Below are 17,093 nucleotides of genomic sequence, written 5' to 3'. Positions count from 1 at the left end.
GGAAATAAGTCACTATTCATATGTGTAAATGGTTATTATATTTTGTATTTTAAAAGATCAAGAAATGAAATTCAGTATTCTTGTTCCTGTTGGTCTTCAGATTTTTTTTTTTCCCTTAACTAAAAGTAATTGCAATATTCTCTTGCCTCTGGGGCTTCCCTTCCACAATTAATCATCTTTCTTCCACACCTTCTCTCTGGATGATTATTCCCCGTAGCTTTAAAACACTTGACATAATTCATACTATTTCATCTTCACAGCTTTCAAAACATTGCCCTGCCCTTGCTTAGCACCACAAGCCACTTCTCTTTCTTTTTAAAAATTGCTTAACAGAAGTATTTTTTGCACTACTCTGTGCCAAAAGATGCTACCATCTACTCAGAAAACACCTTTGTAATGCAAATTAACTTCCTTGCTTTAATCAAACTTTCAAACTTAAAATGATTTATATCTAAATTCTTAGGCTAATAAATATACATACTTCAAAAGCAGCAGTACATTCAATTTAAACATCTGGAAGACTTGGATCCTAAGACTTTATCCTTTATCATTCTGACTCTAGAAACCATGTTCTGGATCATCAGAACCAAGCAAGAAATGGTGAAATCTCAAAAGCTACATCGGTTCGGTCAGAGGAGATGCTTTCAAAATATGTCATTCATCTTCACATTTGAAGGCAGCTTATCCATGTATCCTTTATAAACATCATTAAATATTGGTGCTTAAGACTTTAGTCATGTGAAGGTAAGCTTTCCAATTTATATGCAAAAGGAGGTGGCAAAAAAGCCCTTTTAAAGTTCATTTTTTATAAATCAAATCAAAAGCCAGTTTGATTACATCTGAGTTTGAAGTTGCTCTTTGTCAGGCATCTTTTAGAAAGCCCCTAGTATATTAAATTAACCCATTCCTAGCCAACTCAGACTTAAGGAGAAAGTGTTTCCCATGCCTACAGTGACAAACCAGTTACCAGACGTCCCTAAGTACACTGTCAAAACTTTTATGTTTACTCTTTTTAAATACAGAAGGGAAAGGATGGCACATAACGAAAAGTCAGATCTGTTTCTTAAAAAGGATGTCTTGTGTGGTACAAGACGCTCACCCGCACACGACAGACGCGGGTCTTCCCTGGCTGTCCTCACTGGGGGAGGGGACGGACATCGCTAGACCTTTGTCCTCAGGACCTGGGGGAGGGGGCGACTTTCTGGGAGTAGTACAGGCACCTGCACCCCAATAAACCAGAGGCCGGTTTCAGCTCTATTAATTGCTCTCGCTTAACCTTTGTAGAGCCCTTCAGTTCGGAGGGGGTTTGTTACACCAAACCTTGGTCACCTCTCCCGCAATAATGGGGGGAGACGACTCTAAAGAGTTAGGGACCCTAGTCTTTTCCAACTAGACCCGAACGTCTCCAGCTCTCCGGACGGGCTCATCCCGCCGCGGGCAGGGCCGGGGTAGTCGGGGCTGCGGCGGGCGCAGACCCGGTTTCTGTTCGGTGCCCCCGCCGCGTCCGCACCGCCACCGTGAGGCAGAGCTGGGGACGGTGCCCCGTGGCGGCAGCGGCTCCGCGCTCCTCGCCGCGCAGCCCCGGCCGCAGCAGCGCCGGGCACGGGCGGGGGGATTTTTTTCCCGTTTCCCCCTTTCGCGCTCTCGCTCCTGTTCAGCGGGAGAGCCCGCGGAGCCAGGGAGGGAGCGAGGGAAGGGGTGGAGGTGGCGGGGGGAGGCCGGAGGGGCGGATCCTGCCTGGGGGCTGATCCCTCCCTCCCCTCGGCCGGGCTCCGTGGCGGCAGCGGCGGCGGCGGCGGCTCCATTCCCCCTCCTCCCCCGGGAGCGGCGGCAGTGGCGGCGGCCGGGCTGGGGCCCCAGCGCGCGCCGGGAGGGGGCACGGCGGAGGCCGCGGAGGCTGGCGCGGGAGGAGGCCGCGCTCCGCTCCCAGGGCCGCGCCGACCTGCTCGGCAGCCGTCCCGCCCGCGCCCAGGGGCCCCGAACGGTGGGGCCGGGCCGGCGGCTGAGGTAATGGGGGCGGCAGCGGGGCCGGACGGAGCGGGGGCGGGAGCAGCAGGGCCTACGGGGACCAGGGACTTCGCGGGGGGGTGGAAACCGGGGAGCGGGAGGCTTCCCAAGCGGGGCGGGGGCGGCGCGAAAGCTCTCTCTTGGAGCGAGGGCGGCGGCGGAGAAGGAGAAGGCGGGCGAGTGGGGGAGCTGAAAAGCAAGGACCCCCTCCCGCACCCGCCATCTTGTCTCCCCCCGGCCCTAGAAGCCAAGCTGCCAAGCCCCGCCTCCGCCACGCTCTCCAATTGGCCACACCAGAGGAGAATTCCGCCCCCTGTGCTTCCCTTGGCCCTCCAGTTCCCCCTGACGGGCAGGTCAGGCGGCCAATAGGCGCTCGGCTCTCTGCCCCGCTGGTTCGCTGGCGCTCGCTTTCTCTGAGGGTCGGACTCCGCGTCAGTATGTCTCTGATGCCCTAGCCCTCTCTCTCCCCTCTGGGGAGGAGATGTTATTTCCCTCCTTTTTTCTTCTCTGAGGGGTCAAGATTCTTCTGAAAGAGGCGTCCCTTAAAGGGGCAGTAGCCTCGACTGGGGTCTCCCCTCGTCTCAGGAGTGTCTTGTGTAGAGTGCAGGAGATTCCGTCTAATTGCAGAAACTCCTGGTTCTTTGGGGGATCTGGGTGGGGTGGGCGAGTAGGGGACCAGGGGCTGCTGAGAACATCTCGGGGAGATGTTGAGGGTATTTCATAGGTATGTGGAAAGAGCTGTGTAGGTTGAAAAACTCCCGCCAAAAAAACGCGACTGTCAGCGCCTTGTGGGCGAAGCTCATTTCGATTTCCTCAGCTGCAGCCCTTCCTCCTGTAGGGTTTGCCTCCCCGCGGCTAGAGGCTTGGGTGGGACAGAAGAGGTCTGCATAGATACTTGCTGGTTGGTTGAGAGATTGCTGAGCTGCGGAGGAGGTGGCAGGTGGGAAGACTGTGCAGGGCTTGCTGAAGGGAGGGCTCAGTGAACTATGGAGGTAGAGGTCTGTCTCTCCTAGGGGCTCCCTTGCCTTGGGGGGTGGCGGTAATGAAGCACATCTGCTGGCCTGGCCTGCCTCTGGGAACTTGGTATTTGGAAGGAATCTCGTGGCCAAGGGTATCTGGAACCTGGACAGAATTGCTGTGATGATTCTGTTTCCTTGAGCTTCCAAATGGGGTGTGTGCCTGCCGCTCCTTGGGCAGGTTGTTTGTTTCAGTCACTTTGGGATAGAAGGCCTTTTAAATAAGGATGTTGATGTTGATAATACTTTATTAACAAACAGCAGCCCTTAAGAGGTAGATGTTATTAGCCTCCTTACTGATGAAGTATGGAGTTAGAAGACTTATTCCGAGTCCCATAGGGCCAAGATTAGAACCTCGATTGCCCCAGAACCTCTTTTCGTACCACACCACCTTATACTGGCTCTGGGTTGAGTGACACCCTTCTGAGCTGCACAAGATGGAAAAAAATACTATCTCTATGTCATCCAAGGTGGTTGTGAGCAATACCAAAAGGAAACGGGTTTTGTGATTAGTAAAAGTGTGTTAAATTATTATCACCATCCACTTTGTAAAGATGGTTGGTGCTGCAACCAAGATGATGAAATTGGTTTTTCCCCTTGAAAGCTCTTTCTCTGTTCATACCTTTCCAAATCTGTGCCCATACTGTGGGACACCATATCCCCAAAGTCTTTCTGGTAGTAATGGCTTTGATAACCACATACCCTAGTTCCCTCCATCCTGAGAATGTTGTGGAAAACTTTAGAGCTTTCTCCTTGTTTCACAAGGGTAGACTAGATGTAAGTATGAGGTAACAAAGTACTGGGAATTTACCTCAGATAATTGTCCCAGTCACCTTGGTCTTGGTTCCACTGAGGAACCCACACAGTACACTTAAACTGTAAAAATATTTTGGTGCTACTCCCAGAACTTGCAGGGTTTCTGCTTGGAAATATATTATTAGCCAATTATCCTGGTTGCTTCCATTTGCAGGAAATGCCCTGCATACTGTAGTTTGAAGCCTTTGACCACATGTGATAAGCCTTTTAGATGCCTTCACCCTGAACAGAAGAGATAGGACTTCTGGAGCTGGGCATGCAGGCACATGCCCATTAATCTCAGCTACTTAGGAGGCTGAGGCAGGGAGACTGCATGTGCTGGGCAACTTAGATCCTGTCTCAAAATAAAATTAAAAAGGGCTAGGGATGCACCTCAGATGTAGGGTGCTTGTCTAATATGTGTAAGGCCCTGGGTTCAATCCCCAGTACCACTTAAAAAAAGTGGGGGGCGGGGAAGAGATAGGGCTTTTTAAAAAATATTTATTTTTTAGTTGTAGTTGGACACAATACCTTTATTTTATTTTATTTTTATGTGATGCTGAGGATTGAACCCAGGGCCTCACCCCTGCCCAGATAGGGCTTTTGATCATGGTAAGATGGATTGGAAGAGGGCTCTAGACCTGTGAGTTTTCAATCCACTAATGGGGCGTAGTGTTCAGGTATAGAGCTCAAAAACATTTCCTTTGAGACAGGATCTTGCAATGTTGTCCAGCAGGCCTTAAACTCTTGGGCTCAAGTGATCCTTCCACCTAAGTCTTGCAGGTAGCTGAGACTACCAATGTGTACCACTGTGGCCATCCTGTTTTCTCTTTCTGAAGTCTTAAGCACCCTCTCTTTTTTCACAGTTAGTGTCCCACAACCTTACATAGACCATTTGAACATTAGCTCTTTCCATGTGTCATATTGTGAGGATCTGTTTTCTTTCCCTTCCCTTAAGGCATAGCACCTTGAAGACAGGGATCATTTCTCCTTTCATTCACTGAATATATTCGTCTAATCCTGATTGAAGGATTAGGAGGTGGGCATCACTCTAGGCACTGGGGATATAGCAGTGAAGACAGGCATAAATTCCCAACCCTTTGGAACTTATATTTTAGCAGAAGGAAGCAAATAATAAACATTATATATAGGTAAATTACATTGCATGGTAGAAGATGGAGTGTGTTATAGGAGAAAATAAAGCAGGATAAAAGGTCCATAGCTGGTGGAGAAAAGGTATTTGCAGTGGTGTACAGAGTAATGAGAAGGTATTTGCAGTGGTGTACAGAGTAATGAGAAGGTATTTGCAGTGGTGTACAGAGTAATGAGAAGGTCTCACTGAGAAATGCTGTTTGTTGAAAGGCCTGAAGGAGGTAAAGCCCTGTGGATGCCTCAGGGGCAGACTATTCAGACTAAGGGAACAGCTAGTCCTCCCAGTGGCCACTTGATTGGATGGAAGGGTGAGTGGATACATACATGCATGAATATCCAGCTCACAGTCTCCTGGTCTTCTCTCCTTAGGCCAGTCTCCTTGGTTCCTAGGTGCCATGAGGAAGCCTCGCCGGAAGTCGCGGCAGAATGCCGAGGGCCGGCGTTCCCCATCCCCCTACAGTCTCAAGTGCTCACCCACCCGGGAGACCCTGACATATGCCCAGGCCCAGCGTATTGTTGAGGTGGATATTGATGGACGCCTGCATCGTATCAGCATCTATGACCCACTTAAGATCATCACTGAAGATGAACTGACTGCTCAGGATATCACCGAATGCAATAGTAACAAAGAAAACAGTGAGCAGCCTCAGTTCCCAGGCAAGTCCAAGAAAACGTCATCCAAGGGCAAAAAGAAGGAATCCTGCTCTAAGCATGCATCTGGAACTTCCTTCCACCTCCCACAGCCCAGCTTCCGTGTGGTGGATCCAGGCAGCCAGCCTGAAGCACCCCCATTGCCCGCTGCCTATTACCGCTACATTGAGAAGCCACCTGAAGACCTGGATGCAGAGGTAGAGTATGACATGGATGAGGAGGACCTTGCCTGGCTGGACATGGTGAATGAAAAGCGGCGAGTAGATGGGCACAGTTTGGTGTCAGCAGACACCTTTGAGCTGCTGGTGGACCGGCTTGAGAAGGAGTCATACTTGGAGAGTCGTAGCAGTGGGGCCCAACAGTCACTCATTGATGAAGATGCCTTCTGCTGTGTATGCCTGGATGATGAATGTCATAATAGCAATGTCATTCTTTTCTGTGACATCTGTAACCTGGCCGTACATCAGGAGTGCTATGGTGTACCCTATATCCCCGAGGGCCAGTGGTTATGCCGCTGCTGCCTGCAGTCTCCCTCTCGGCCTGTGGATTGTGTCCTCTGCCCCAACAAGGGTGGTGCCTTCAAACAGACCAGTGATGGGCATTGGGCCCATGTAGTGTGTGCCATCTGGATTCCAGAAGTCTGTTTTGCTAACACTGTCTTCCTGGAGCCTATTGAGGGCATCGACAACATCCCACCTGCCCGATGGAAACTCACCTGCTATATCTGCAAGCAGAAGGGGCTGGGTGCAGCTATCCAGTGCCATAAAGTGAACTGCTACACAGCCTTCCATGTGACATGTGCACAGCGGGCTGGGCTCTTCATGAAGATTGAGCCCATGCGAGAAACCAGCCTCAATGGCACCATCTTCACCGTGCGTAAGACCGCCTACTGTGAGGCCCACTCGCCACCAGGTTCTGCCACTGCCAGGAGGAAGGGTGACTCCCCCAGAAGCCTCAGTGAGGCTGGGGACGAGGATGGGCTGAAGGAGGGTGGTGGGGAGGAAGAAGAAGAGGAAGAAGTGGAGGAGGAGGAGCAGGAAGGCCAAAGTGGGGTGGGTGGCCCTCTGAAGGGAGTGCCCAAGAAGAACAAGATGAGTTTGAAGCAAAAGATCAAGAAGGAGCCAGAGGAAGCAGGCCGAGACACACCCACCATGGGGACCGCCACTGTCCCCATGGTCACTGTCCCACAGATACCCTCTTACAGGTGAGCCTGCCCAGATGGACTCTTTAACGATTCATGATTTCTTCTTGGTTTGGTCTTGGCTTTGGGCCAGGCCTTCCTCAAATATGGTTGGTGGATGTCTTTTTCTATGCCCCATATTTAAATATCTCCTTTGGATTCTGGCTCACCCAGCTTGTTTTGTGGTTTTGATTGTATCCTCATAGTAATGTGTTTCCTTTGGTTCCGGGTAAAGCAAAACACTTGAGTTGCTTAGAAACTCGGGTAACAGGATATATAAGGTAGTATTTTTTAGAAGGGCACTAATTGGCATTTTGGACAGAATAATTCTTCATTGTTAGAACTGTCCCTTACATTTCTAAATGTTTATTAGCATCCTTGCTCTTGGTAAATGCGTTTCATCCCATCCAATTGCCTGATCTTTGTGAAAACCTCACACGAGTTTCCAAACACCCCTGGGTGAATAGAAGTATTCCTAATTTGGAACCACTCTGATAAGGGGTTGACAGGTTTTCTGTACAACAAACTCTGTCCTGGGTGTATCAGGGACTTTGTATGAGGGGGTGGCAGTGTGGGAAGAACGTTTTATTCCTTCTTTTCAGAATCTTTAGATTTAGGGGAAAATTTAGCTGTGTAACTAAAACTCCTGGGCCCCCATTGAAGCTGTAGAGAAATCATTGTACTTGTTTTAAAATCTCAGTTAAGTTGTTGAAGCAGTTAGGTGGGAATTTGGTAGAAAAGCAAGAAACAAGGAGGATTTTCCAGCAGGGGCTCATCTCAAGGGTGATTCATTAGCAAGTATACAGGATTAGAGCAGGAAGGAATGTTGGAGATTGTTCATCTAATGTAGTCCTTGCACCTTCTCCCATACCCCCAGATGAAGAAACCACGGCCCCGGGAGGTAAAGTTGTTTACATCTTTATTCATTCAATGATATATTTATTGAGCACTTACTACATGCCACATCCTGTTCTAAGAAATGGGACCAGGTGAAAAGTGACAGATTTGGATTACAAGCTGTAGCTCATGATACCTCGAGGCTAGTACTGTCGCCTCCATGAAAAGGTTAGGGAGAAAGGAATACTGGAAGATTGTGGGGAATGAAAAGTATGAAATCTGTTTACATTTCTGGTTGGACAAATCTGCCTAACCAGACTTGGCAGACGAGGAAGAAGACATAAAAGTGAGATCAAGGCAGGGATGCTCTTGTTGCAACCTATGGCCCAAGTTAGAATTCCAGTGATTCTGGGTGTATTCTAGGCATAGAGCTGTTCTAGGCTACCTCTTCCCTGAGGTAAGTAGATCCATGCTTTGTCCCTGTCTGTAGTGTGACTAGGCCCTGGGGCTAGATCTTTGGGTGTCATGTCTGTCCTTCTAGAGCCTCTCCCAGGCACCAGCTACACTGACTAACAGCCAGACGGACCTTCTGTTACTTAGTACTTATATGACTCGACATGTTGCTTAACAGCTCTAAGTCTTAGTTAGTTTATTTATAAATGAATCGTCACATAGAATTCTGAAAACTAAATGAGGTAATATTAGTAAAGCACTTAGCACAGTGTCTGGCAAATAGTAAGTACTCAATAAATGGTGGTCACTGCTGCTGCTGCTATTTTATTATTATTATTCTTTTCCCTACTTGCACAAATGCTGTTGGGGCCCCCCATGGCCAAAAGGTTGTAGAGGGAGGGGGCTGCCTGCATCTGGGCAGGTGTGCTTGGCATGGGCATTGGTGGGGATCTGTCCTTTGGGGAAAGGTGTAGGTCTTGATTTTATAAGCTTGGCTTTGGGGCAGGAGTGTCTGACTGTGAAGATGAACAACACCCAAGTAAGCAATGTCCTGCCCAACATGCCCATCCTTCTAAGGTTCCGCCTTCTTGATTAACCACACTTATTTTCTTTTCAGTGGAGTGGGGTGAAGAGACAAAACAGAGGAAATAACACAGGAGCACTGAGACCTGACTTACCCTGTGGAGAAACAATTTTGAATGCACCATGGTAGAGCAGAGAGATCATAGATTCAGATCTCACTCAGATCCACCATCTTATTAACTGCATCCATTGCATTGACCATTTATTCAATTGATACATCTAAGCTGCTTTTCTGTCTTTTGTGACGTAAATAGTGTTTCTCCTCCTACAGTGTGGGCATTAACATAGAAATTTTAGGTTCTTACTGGTTCCTTCCACCCCAGGTGTTACAGGCCTAACCCCAGACCTTAAGACTTCTCTTTTGGGTAGTTTAGCTAGGTTTTCCCTCAGATCCTCCATCCTACACCTTTAGATCCATTTTTTTCTCCATTTGGCTCAAAATTAGGCATTTTTAGGCTGTTGATTTTTAAAAATGAAAATCAGAGATCAAACAACTCTTAAAGGGTTGCATTTGGGCTCAGAAAGCAGTAACCTGATGTATTCCTACTGGTTTTTCCTTCCTTCTTGATTGTGAGCTGGGATCCTCAGCCACATGAGGCAGTAATAGTGACCACATTGCCCATAGCTTATTTAAGTTCCTGTTTCTTTTGCTGCCTTTACTAATAGGAGGGTGGAGGTTTTAGTGTACAGGCCCATTTCTCAGATAATACTTGGAATAAAGGAGTCCAGGATCACAGGAAATAGGTTCTTTTGGAGGATCAAGGCTGTGACACAGGAGGTGGAAAAGCAAGTAAAGTACCTCTTGCTGAATCTGAGCTGCTTAACTTTGCTATCTTTTTCAAGGCTTTCTCTGAGGTGAGGCATTTGGCTATTTTATTCTATCTTCCTCTCAGAAATGAACCGGGTTCTGGATAGGATGTGTGGGCTATAATCTGGGCTGCCCTCTGACCCTATCTTTCACTTCTCTGTGCCTCTACTCAAGGTTGAACAAGATCTGTAGTGGTCTCTCCTTTCAGAGGAAAAACCAGTTCATGCAGCGGCTTCACAACTACTGGCTGTTGAAGCGGCAGGCACGGAATGGTGTCCCCCTCATCCGGCGCCTGCACTCTCACTTGCAATCCCAAAGAAACGCTGAACAGGTAGGTGGAGTGATGATTGGAGGCTGGTGGAGGGAGGTTGAGCCTGAAGGAGAAGTGAAGATTTGAGAGGAGGGGCTGGCGCCTATCCCTGAGTTCTCTGTGGAGCCTTTTATACAGATGATCACCCTGCTGGGTAGTCTGTCCTGGAAATAACCTCCAGCACTACAGATATCTTCAGACCTAACAGCAGCCCTTTCTGGATGGTAGAGGCTTGACTTAGGAGCAAATTCTAGGGGAGAGTGTAGGGCCAGCTCAACTTTCCCTATAGTGGGGAAACCCTCCAGATGGGACAGAAAGGAAGAAGAGCCAGGGTGGCTGCATTGTGTGAATTAGAAAAAGGCGCCCTTTTCTCAAGACAGTACACTGCCATCTGCCAAAAAATGTGTCATAGTAAATAAAAAAACTTATGATCTTATTATAGTGCACAGCTCACCCAATTGTGGTGGCCTTTAGCCGTTAACAACTATAGTTGCTGCATATTTTATGTTTTGTTTTTTTTTTTTGCTCCTGATTTTCCTTCCAGTATTTACATCTTCCGTTTTCTCTCCCTCTTTACATCCTTCATTACTTCTGCCTTTAAATCATCCCACAGTGTTGTTCCAGAAAAGAAAGAAACCTTCCTGTTACTGGTGCATTCTGTTTGATCTTAGTTTGCCTTTTGTAACTAAGTTCCTGAAGTACAAACCTATGTCTGGTTCCTCTTGAGCCTTCTGGACCATTTGCTTCCCTGAATTCTCCCTTACGTCAGTGACCTCCTCCAGCAAGTCTTTCCTTAAATTCCCACCATACTGCCCATCAAGATGCATTTCTTTCTTTTCTTTTCTTTTTGTAAAAAAATTTTTTGTTTAGTTGTTGAGGGACCTTTATTTTATTTATTTGTTTGCGGTGCTTAGAATTGAAGCCAGTGCCTCACACATGTTAGGCAAGCGCTCTTACCACTGAGCCACAACCCCAGCCCCAAGATGCATTTCTTTTTGGGTCTTTGTTTGTCTAAGCTTTTCCGTGATATCATTTCCCATCTCTTCTACCCCTCTGATTGTACCTTTTGCTGATCCCTTTTTTAAGTCTTTAACAGTAATATTCCCTCTGCTGCCTGCTTATTTACTTAGAGAGCAAGTCCAAGTAAAAATAATTGAAAATAACTGTTGTGTCAGTATCTCCAGATTTTTTGCTATTCTCATCCCTTTTTTCTGTCCTCAGTCCCTTTGGGATCCTTCCATGTGTAGGTAGTTACTGTAACTCAGATTCTGGAACCTGAATGAATTATCTTCCTTCCTTTTAGTAAACTTATTTTCTCATTTTTGCCGTGGAACTCTTCCCCCTCCTGACTTCATATCAAGAATTCTCCACCTTAGAGTTACTTTTGACTTTTACCCTATAATGAGTCAGAATTAATCATTCTTTAAGCTATTGGGGGGATTTATCAGTTTAGTCCTTTGTCTTTATTTTATGCTACCTTGCCTATCCATGCCCCCTCAGTCTCAGCAATAGTTTTCTTTTCAACAATAGTTTTGTAGGTGTCTCCAGCCTCTAATTCTTTGCTCTACGACTGGTGGGGTCACATATACTGTTTTTCCATTCTATCACTTCCTTTTCCAGAATATACTCTCCCTCTCCAAGGAGGCCAAGTCCAGGTTCTTTACCCTGGCATTTGAGGCTTCTTGTCAGCTGGATCCTGGGTTCTATGGCTTTTGTGGTTCTCCAGCTTCTCTACTTTGGCCAGCCCATTTTACTCAACTAAACACAGAATCACTAATTCTACCTCTACATTTCTGTCCCTCTGGTCCTGTCAGTTCCAGAAGAGACCTCCCTTACTGCTTAGCCTATCTATGTCTACTACTGTATGCAAAAGCTCTTGCAGGATACTTCCAAGGAAACTTTTCCCTATCTAACCCCCACCTCTCTACTTTCTGTCTTGTCCGCATTTTATGTGCAGTTTTACATTATCAGTTTTTATTGTCTTCATGCGCTTTGGTTTTAAACACTGGGTCTTTTCTTTCCCCCAACAACTATCATCTCTTCTAGGACAGAATTGACAGATTTTTGTTCAAGCCACTTAGTACAAGCAAATAGTAAGAACTTGACTTTGTTTTCTAGCCAAATTGAAGCTCTAGGGTGAGATTCTTTCCACCCCTAAGGTGTCTATTAGTTTTCTTCTGAAATTCTTTCTAGCCCTGAGGGCCCTAACTGATCTCGGGTATCCCTGAGGGACCAGGAGAAGGAGTCCCAGCAGTGGTTATTGTACTGTTAATGGAGAATCTTGTTATAAGGCCAGGGAAGGATGGGAGGAAGGCACAGGGCAAGAGGGGTGAAATGGAGGCTCTTGGGTGAGGTTCTGCTATCTCCTGAAGCCTGTGGGGCTTGGATAGGGAGAGAACTATGGAGAGGAAGAAGGCCCCCAGCTCCTCCTCTTGCTTCCTACAGCGAGAACACGATGAAAAGACAAGTGCAGTGAAGGAAGAGCTGAAATACTGGCAGAAGCTGCGGCATGACTTGGAGCGGGCGCGGCTGCTAGTTGAGCTGATTCGGAAGAGAGAAAAGCTCAAGCGGGAGCAGGTAAGGAGGAACCCCCAGTCATGGGGCGCCTTGTCGGGGTCCCTTTCTCCCAATCTTAGTGTGGCACTAGGAGACCCCTTGCTTCCTTTCCTGCCCAGCTGTATGGGCTCCAAGGTCTACCTGCTCTGTATTTGGTATAGAGCTGCTGATGGCTTCTATGTTTTGAGGTTCAACTCTTTGTGGCTTCAAGCATAAGTTTCTTATCACATGCCTGAGTGCATACCTAGAGTTTCTGATTCAGGATGTTTCAGTGGGAAGCCTACCTTAAATATTTTGAAGAGCTTCTTAGGCCATTCTAATGGGTATCACTGAAAACCTTTGGCCTGGGAGTTGCTGAGGGTTCTCACTTGGCCCTTAAACACTATGGTCTTGAATCATTTAAATTTCCCAACCTCAATTCTAGGAAATTCTATTCCCCTGAGCATGGTGAGGTAGGTGATATAGCACAGGGGTTTAGGAACATGGGCTGTGACACTAGATTGGGTTTAAATCCTGGCTCTGCTAATTACTACCTGTGTAACACTAAGCAAGGTACTTAATCTCTTAATACCTTCATTTCTTCATCTGTGATATGGGGGTAATAAAAGAGCCTAAATCATAAGGTCTTTGTGAGGTTAGATGACTTTGTATATGTAAAAAGTAGCTTAGAACAGTGCTTACCTAGTAAGGACTATAGAAGTGTCAGTAGTTGTTGTTACTGATACCCTTTTTCTTACTAAAGTATCTATTGTAGGGCTCTGCACATGGCAGAGAGCAAATACTATTAATTGAATGGATGAGAAGCCAGAATTGTTCTCTCTGGTCCAGGAATAGCAGCCGTTACTCATGTGCTTCAGAGGCCTGGGTTAAAAATGCTCCTTACTCTCTTTCTCTGAACCCTATATCACTGTTTCTCTAGCAGGTCAATAGCCTGAGTTTTTCCTTATGCTTCTGGGCAGCTCTTACCATATTTAGCATGGGTGACCATGGAGGCTATCTCAGGATCTTCTCCATGAATTCAGACTTTAAGTGCCATCCCAGGCTTGGTCCCATAGTTGTACTTTTCTTCCTGCCTCAGGTCAGAGAAATGAGAGGGAGAGGAGGCCCTGGCTCTGGTAAAGCAGTCCAGCTTGTTTTGATGAGGCCAAGAGGTGGGCTTCCCAACCATTTCACATTAGGGTACACATAGAAAGTAAGATTTGTACAGCATTCCACTTTAAATATATGAAGTCGTTTGCCACTTGAGAGATGAGCCTGAAGGCCCTGGTCACCCCAGTCTAACCCAGACACTCTAGTGCTAATGGGATCAGTAACTGCAACTCTAGGTAAAAAAATTCTGGTCCAAGGCACATTTAATTTTATCAGTGTACTTCTTGGACTAAGTCAGACCTGTTTTAAAATGCCATCTGTGCTCTTCTTTAGTCAGATGACCTTAGATTTGTGACTCCATCAACTTTCTCCAAACCTCAGGTTCCATATTTGTAAAATAGAGATAAAAATTTCTCTTTCAGAGTTATAGTGATTAACAGAGGTAATACAATAGAGAAGTAGAGGGGCATAATGGTCAAGAAGCAGACTGTCTTGTACTGAATCTTAATTCTACCCCTTATTAGCTGTATGACCTTGGGCCAGGTAGCCTCTCTCTGCCTCAGCTTCCTGTTTGTAAAATATCTAACCTTTACCTGCCTCATATACTCACATATTTTATAAAATGTTTAGGGCATTCCTATTACTTAGTATGGGTTATAAAATTATAAACTATTAGAATAGTAATAATTATTATTACCATTATTAGTTTTGGTATGGTGTTTGAAACATAGGAAACATTTACAAAATGGTGGCTATTTTACTTCATTTGCTGCTATAAATAGAATACACTGACTAGATAATTTATAATGAAAAGTTTAACAGGCATGGTGATACATACCTGTAATCCCAGCAGCTCAGGAGGCTGAGGCAGGAGGATTGCAAGTTTGAGGCCAGCCTCAGCAACTTAGTGAGGCCCTCAGCCTATGAGATTAATGAGATTCTGTCTCAAAATAAAGAGTTGGGGATATAATTCAGAGGATAAAGTACCTCTGAGTTCAATCCCTGGTACCAAATACATAAATAAATACATATGTATGGTGTGTGTGTGTGTGTGTGTGTGTGTATCACACATACATTATCTAGCTCATGATTTTGGAAGCTGGGAAATTCAAGGGTGGACTGGTGAGGGCTGTCGTGCTGCATTATCTCTTGGTGGAAAAGTAAAGGGGTGAGAGCACAGGTGGGAGAATTCACCTCCATGACAAAGCCACTCTCAGAAACTAACCCACTCCTGTGAGAACTCTCATGAGAGCAGTCTCAGTCCATTCATGAGGGTGAATCCTGTAATATATAAATCACTTCCAGTCAGGTCCCATGTCCCCAGAACTCCTGCACTGGAAATTAAGGTTCCAACGAGAACTTTTGAGAGACACCTTCATACCATACCACTGGTCGTGTCATTATTCCTAGGCTGAAGATAGGGTGATAGCTCCTCATACACTGGTCAGCTTAATCTTCTGTGAAAATTTGTTGTAGATCATTGATGAAAGTTAAGTTGTCAAAAAAAAGTTTCACTGCATTTTTGCAGGGGATGTTCTGATTGCTTCTCACCTTCCACACAGGTCAAGGTCCAGCAAGCTGCCATGGAGTTGGAGCTGATGCCATTCAATGTGCTGCTGAGGACCACACTGGACTTGCTGCAGGAAAAGGATCCTGCACACATCTTTGCCGAACCTGTCAACCTGAGTGAGGCAAGTTCCTGTCACATCCCAAGCAGCAAACCCTTCCTGGAAATAGGGTGTAACTAGGCTGGGGGCTGGGTGGATAGCACTGTGCTGAAGGGTTTATGTTACTCTGAGTGGTGTGATCTGGCAAAGCCAATAAACTTGCCTATGGTGAGGGTCAGCATTAAGTCAGGGTGGACCAGGCCTCCAAGGCTCTGAATGAACCCCTGGTATGCCCAAATCAGAAACTGGGGAGGCAAAGAGTGCCGGTGAAGGGTGTGCCTGTTTGGCTAGTAAATGGTTGTTGTAATTGTACAGGTTTTATATGTTTAGGTTCCAGATTACCTGGAATTCATATCCAAGCCAATGGATTTTTCTACTATGAGGCGGAAGCTGGAGTCCCACCTGTACCGCACCTTGGAGGAGTTTGAGGAGGACTTTAACCTTATAGTTACCAACTGCATGAAGTATAATGCTAAAGACACAATTTTCCACCGAGCAGCTGTCCGCCTGCGGGACCTGGGAGGGGCCATTCTGCGGCATGCCCGTCGGCAGGCAGAGAACATCGGCTATGACCCCGAGAGGGGCACCCATCTGCCTGAATCACCCAAATTGGAAGACTTTTACCGCTTCTCCTGGGAAGATGGTGAGAAGCCTGGATAGGTGAGGGGGGAAGGCACCAGGAAAAACACAGGGACGGAGCTCAGAGAGCCAGGGGTCAGTGTGGGCCTTGGGGCTCTAGTGTAGGCTCCAGAAGCAAAGTTGGGGGTAGGTACATGTTCTGTCCTGCTTGTGGATAGAACAGTTCCCAGGGTCAAGTTTAACCAGTGCACTGAATACCTTTTGAGTGGTAGAAAAGGGAAATCAGGTGTTGCTGTCTGTTTGAGAAGCTTCACAGGAGTCTTCCTCTCCTGGATCACCTCTGTGTGGCACTAGAGCATGGGACAGGGCAGCACAGTGCTGCTGTGTGGGGGGATCATTCAGTGCAGGTGGAGGACCAGAAAGACAGCGTTGCCGCTGAGCCTCCAACTCCACCTGCCCCTGCTCTCTGCTGCTTGATGGCAATAGCAAACAGTCACTCAGGCCAGGGCATTGCCAAGCTGCCTCGTGCCTGCTCTACAGAGCCCATGTTGGGACTGTATCCTGCAGATAGTTCCGACATTCTGACTTTATCCCTGTGGCTGTCTTTGGGCAGTGATGTTGCTGGAAGCCACTGGCCCAGGCATTCCAGGAGAGCATTTCACATCTGAGGGATTCAGCCCCTTTCCCTTGTCCTGGGCTGGGCAGGTCCTTCAGCCCCTTCTGTCCTTTCTTCTCCCTGGCAGTGGACAACATCCTCGTCCCGGAGAACCGGGCCCATTTGTCTCCAGAGGTGCAGCTGAAGGAGCTGCTGGAGAAACTGGATCTGGTGAGTGCCATGCGGTCCAGTGGGGCCCGCACCCGCCGTGTCCGCCTGCTGCGCCGGGAGATCAATGCCCTTCGGCAGAAGCTGGCACAACCACCACCACCACCACAGCTGCCATCATTGAACAAGACAATGTCCAATGGGGAGCTATCAGCAGGGCCCCCGGGGGATACAGCTGTGTTGGAGCAGGCCCTGCAAGAGGAGCCAGAAGATGATGGGGACAGAGGTGAGAGTGTGTCACAGGCAGGCATGGTGCTGGTGTGTTGGGTGGGAGGGATGGGATGGGCATAATCTAAGCTGAAATTTTTTGGAAATTTCAGGTCAGGTCTGATCCTCTGAGCAAGCAGAAGCCCATGGAGGAATCACCCTTCCATATCATGTTCAGGGGATGATATTCAAAATATAATAACCTGTAGAGACCAAAATTTATCTGTCATAGTAGATGTAGGCTTTTGTTTTGGATTGGGCTCCTGGGGGCCCTGGATGTGGATGGTTAGTTGCTTGATTTGGGGGAGGTTTAGTTAGAGGAGTTTTAGGTGTTGGAGCAGTAGCTATTGACTAACCTAAATTGAGAAATATCACAATATT

At 47.2% G+C, this 17,093-nt stretch overlaps 2 protein-coding genes across 3 annotated transcripts in view; one reads left to right on the top strand and one right to left on the bottom strand.

Annotated features, from left to right (window-relative positions):
• Positions 1–1,095: 1,095 nt before the first annotated feature.
• Positions 1,096–3,740, bottom strand: LOC124106741 (basic proline-rich protein-like). Its single transcript, XM_046464492.1, has 3 exons — positions 3,646–3,740; positions 1,391–2,514; positions 1,096–1,220 (listed from the first exon to the last, which is right to left on the bottom strand). Exons 1-3 carry the CDS (start codon positions 3,738–3,740, stop codon positions 1,096–1,098), a joined length of 1,344 nt encoding a protein of 447 aa, XP_046320448.1.
• Positions 1,882–17,093, top strand: part of Brpf3 (bromodomain and PHD finger containing 3) — a 34,302-nt gene continuing 19,090 nt past the window's right edge. For both annotated transcript variants that reach the window (XM_046464459.2, XM_046464460.2), the window contains exons 1-7: positions 1,882–2,007; positions 5,340–6,825; positions 9,656–9,812; positions 12,237–12,368; positions 14,999–15,127; positions 15,434–15,746; positions 16,426–16,731. In XM_046464459.2, coding sequence (XP_046320415.1) covers positions 5,366–6,825; positions 9,656–9,812; positions 12,237–12,368; positions 14,999–15,127; positions 15,434–15,746; positions 16,426–16,731 — 2,497 coding nt within the window. In that variant the 5' untranslated portion in view covers positions 1,882–2,007; positions 5,340–5,365. The remainder of the gene's footprint in view (positions 2,008–5,339; positions 6,826–9,655; positions 9,813–12,236; positions 12,369–14,998; positions 15,128–15,433; positions 15,747–16,425; positions 16,732–17,093) is intronic.

The sequence above is a fragment of the Marmota monax genome, unplaced genomic scaffold (genome assembly GCF_021218885.2).
Source record: "Marmota monax isolate L192 unplaced genomic scaffold, Marmota_monax_Labrador192_F-V1.1 WCK01_AAM20220418_F8-fsc00211, whole genome shotgun sequence".
Taxonomy (NCBI): Eukaryota; Metazoa; Chordata; class Mammalia; order Rodentia; family Sciuridae; genus Marmota; species Marmota monax.
The sequence above is the reverse complement of the archived record's forward strand: the minus strand, read 5'-3'. Positions and strand labels throughout refer to the sequence as shown.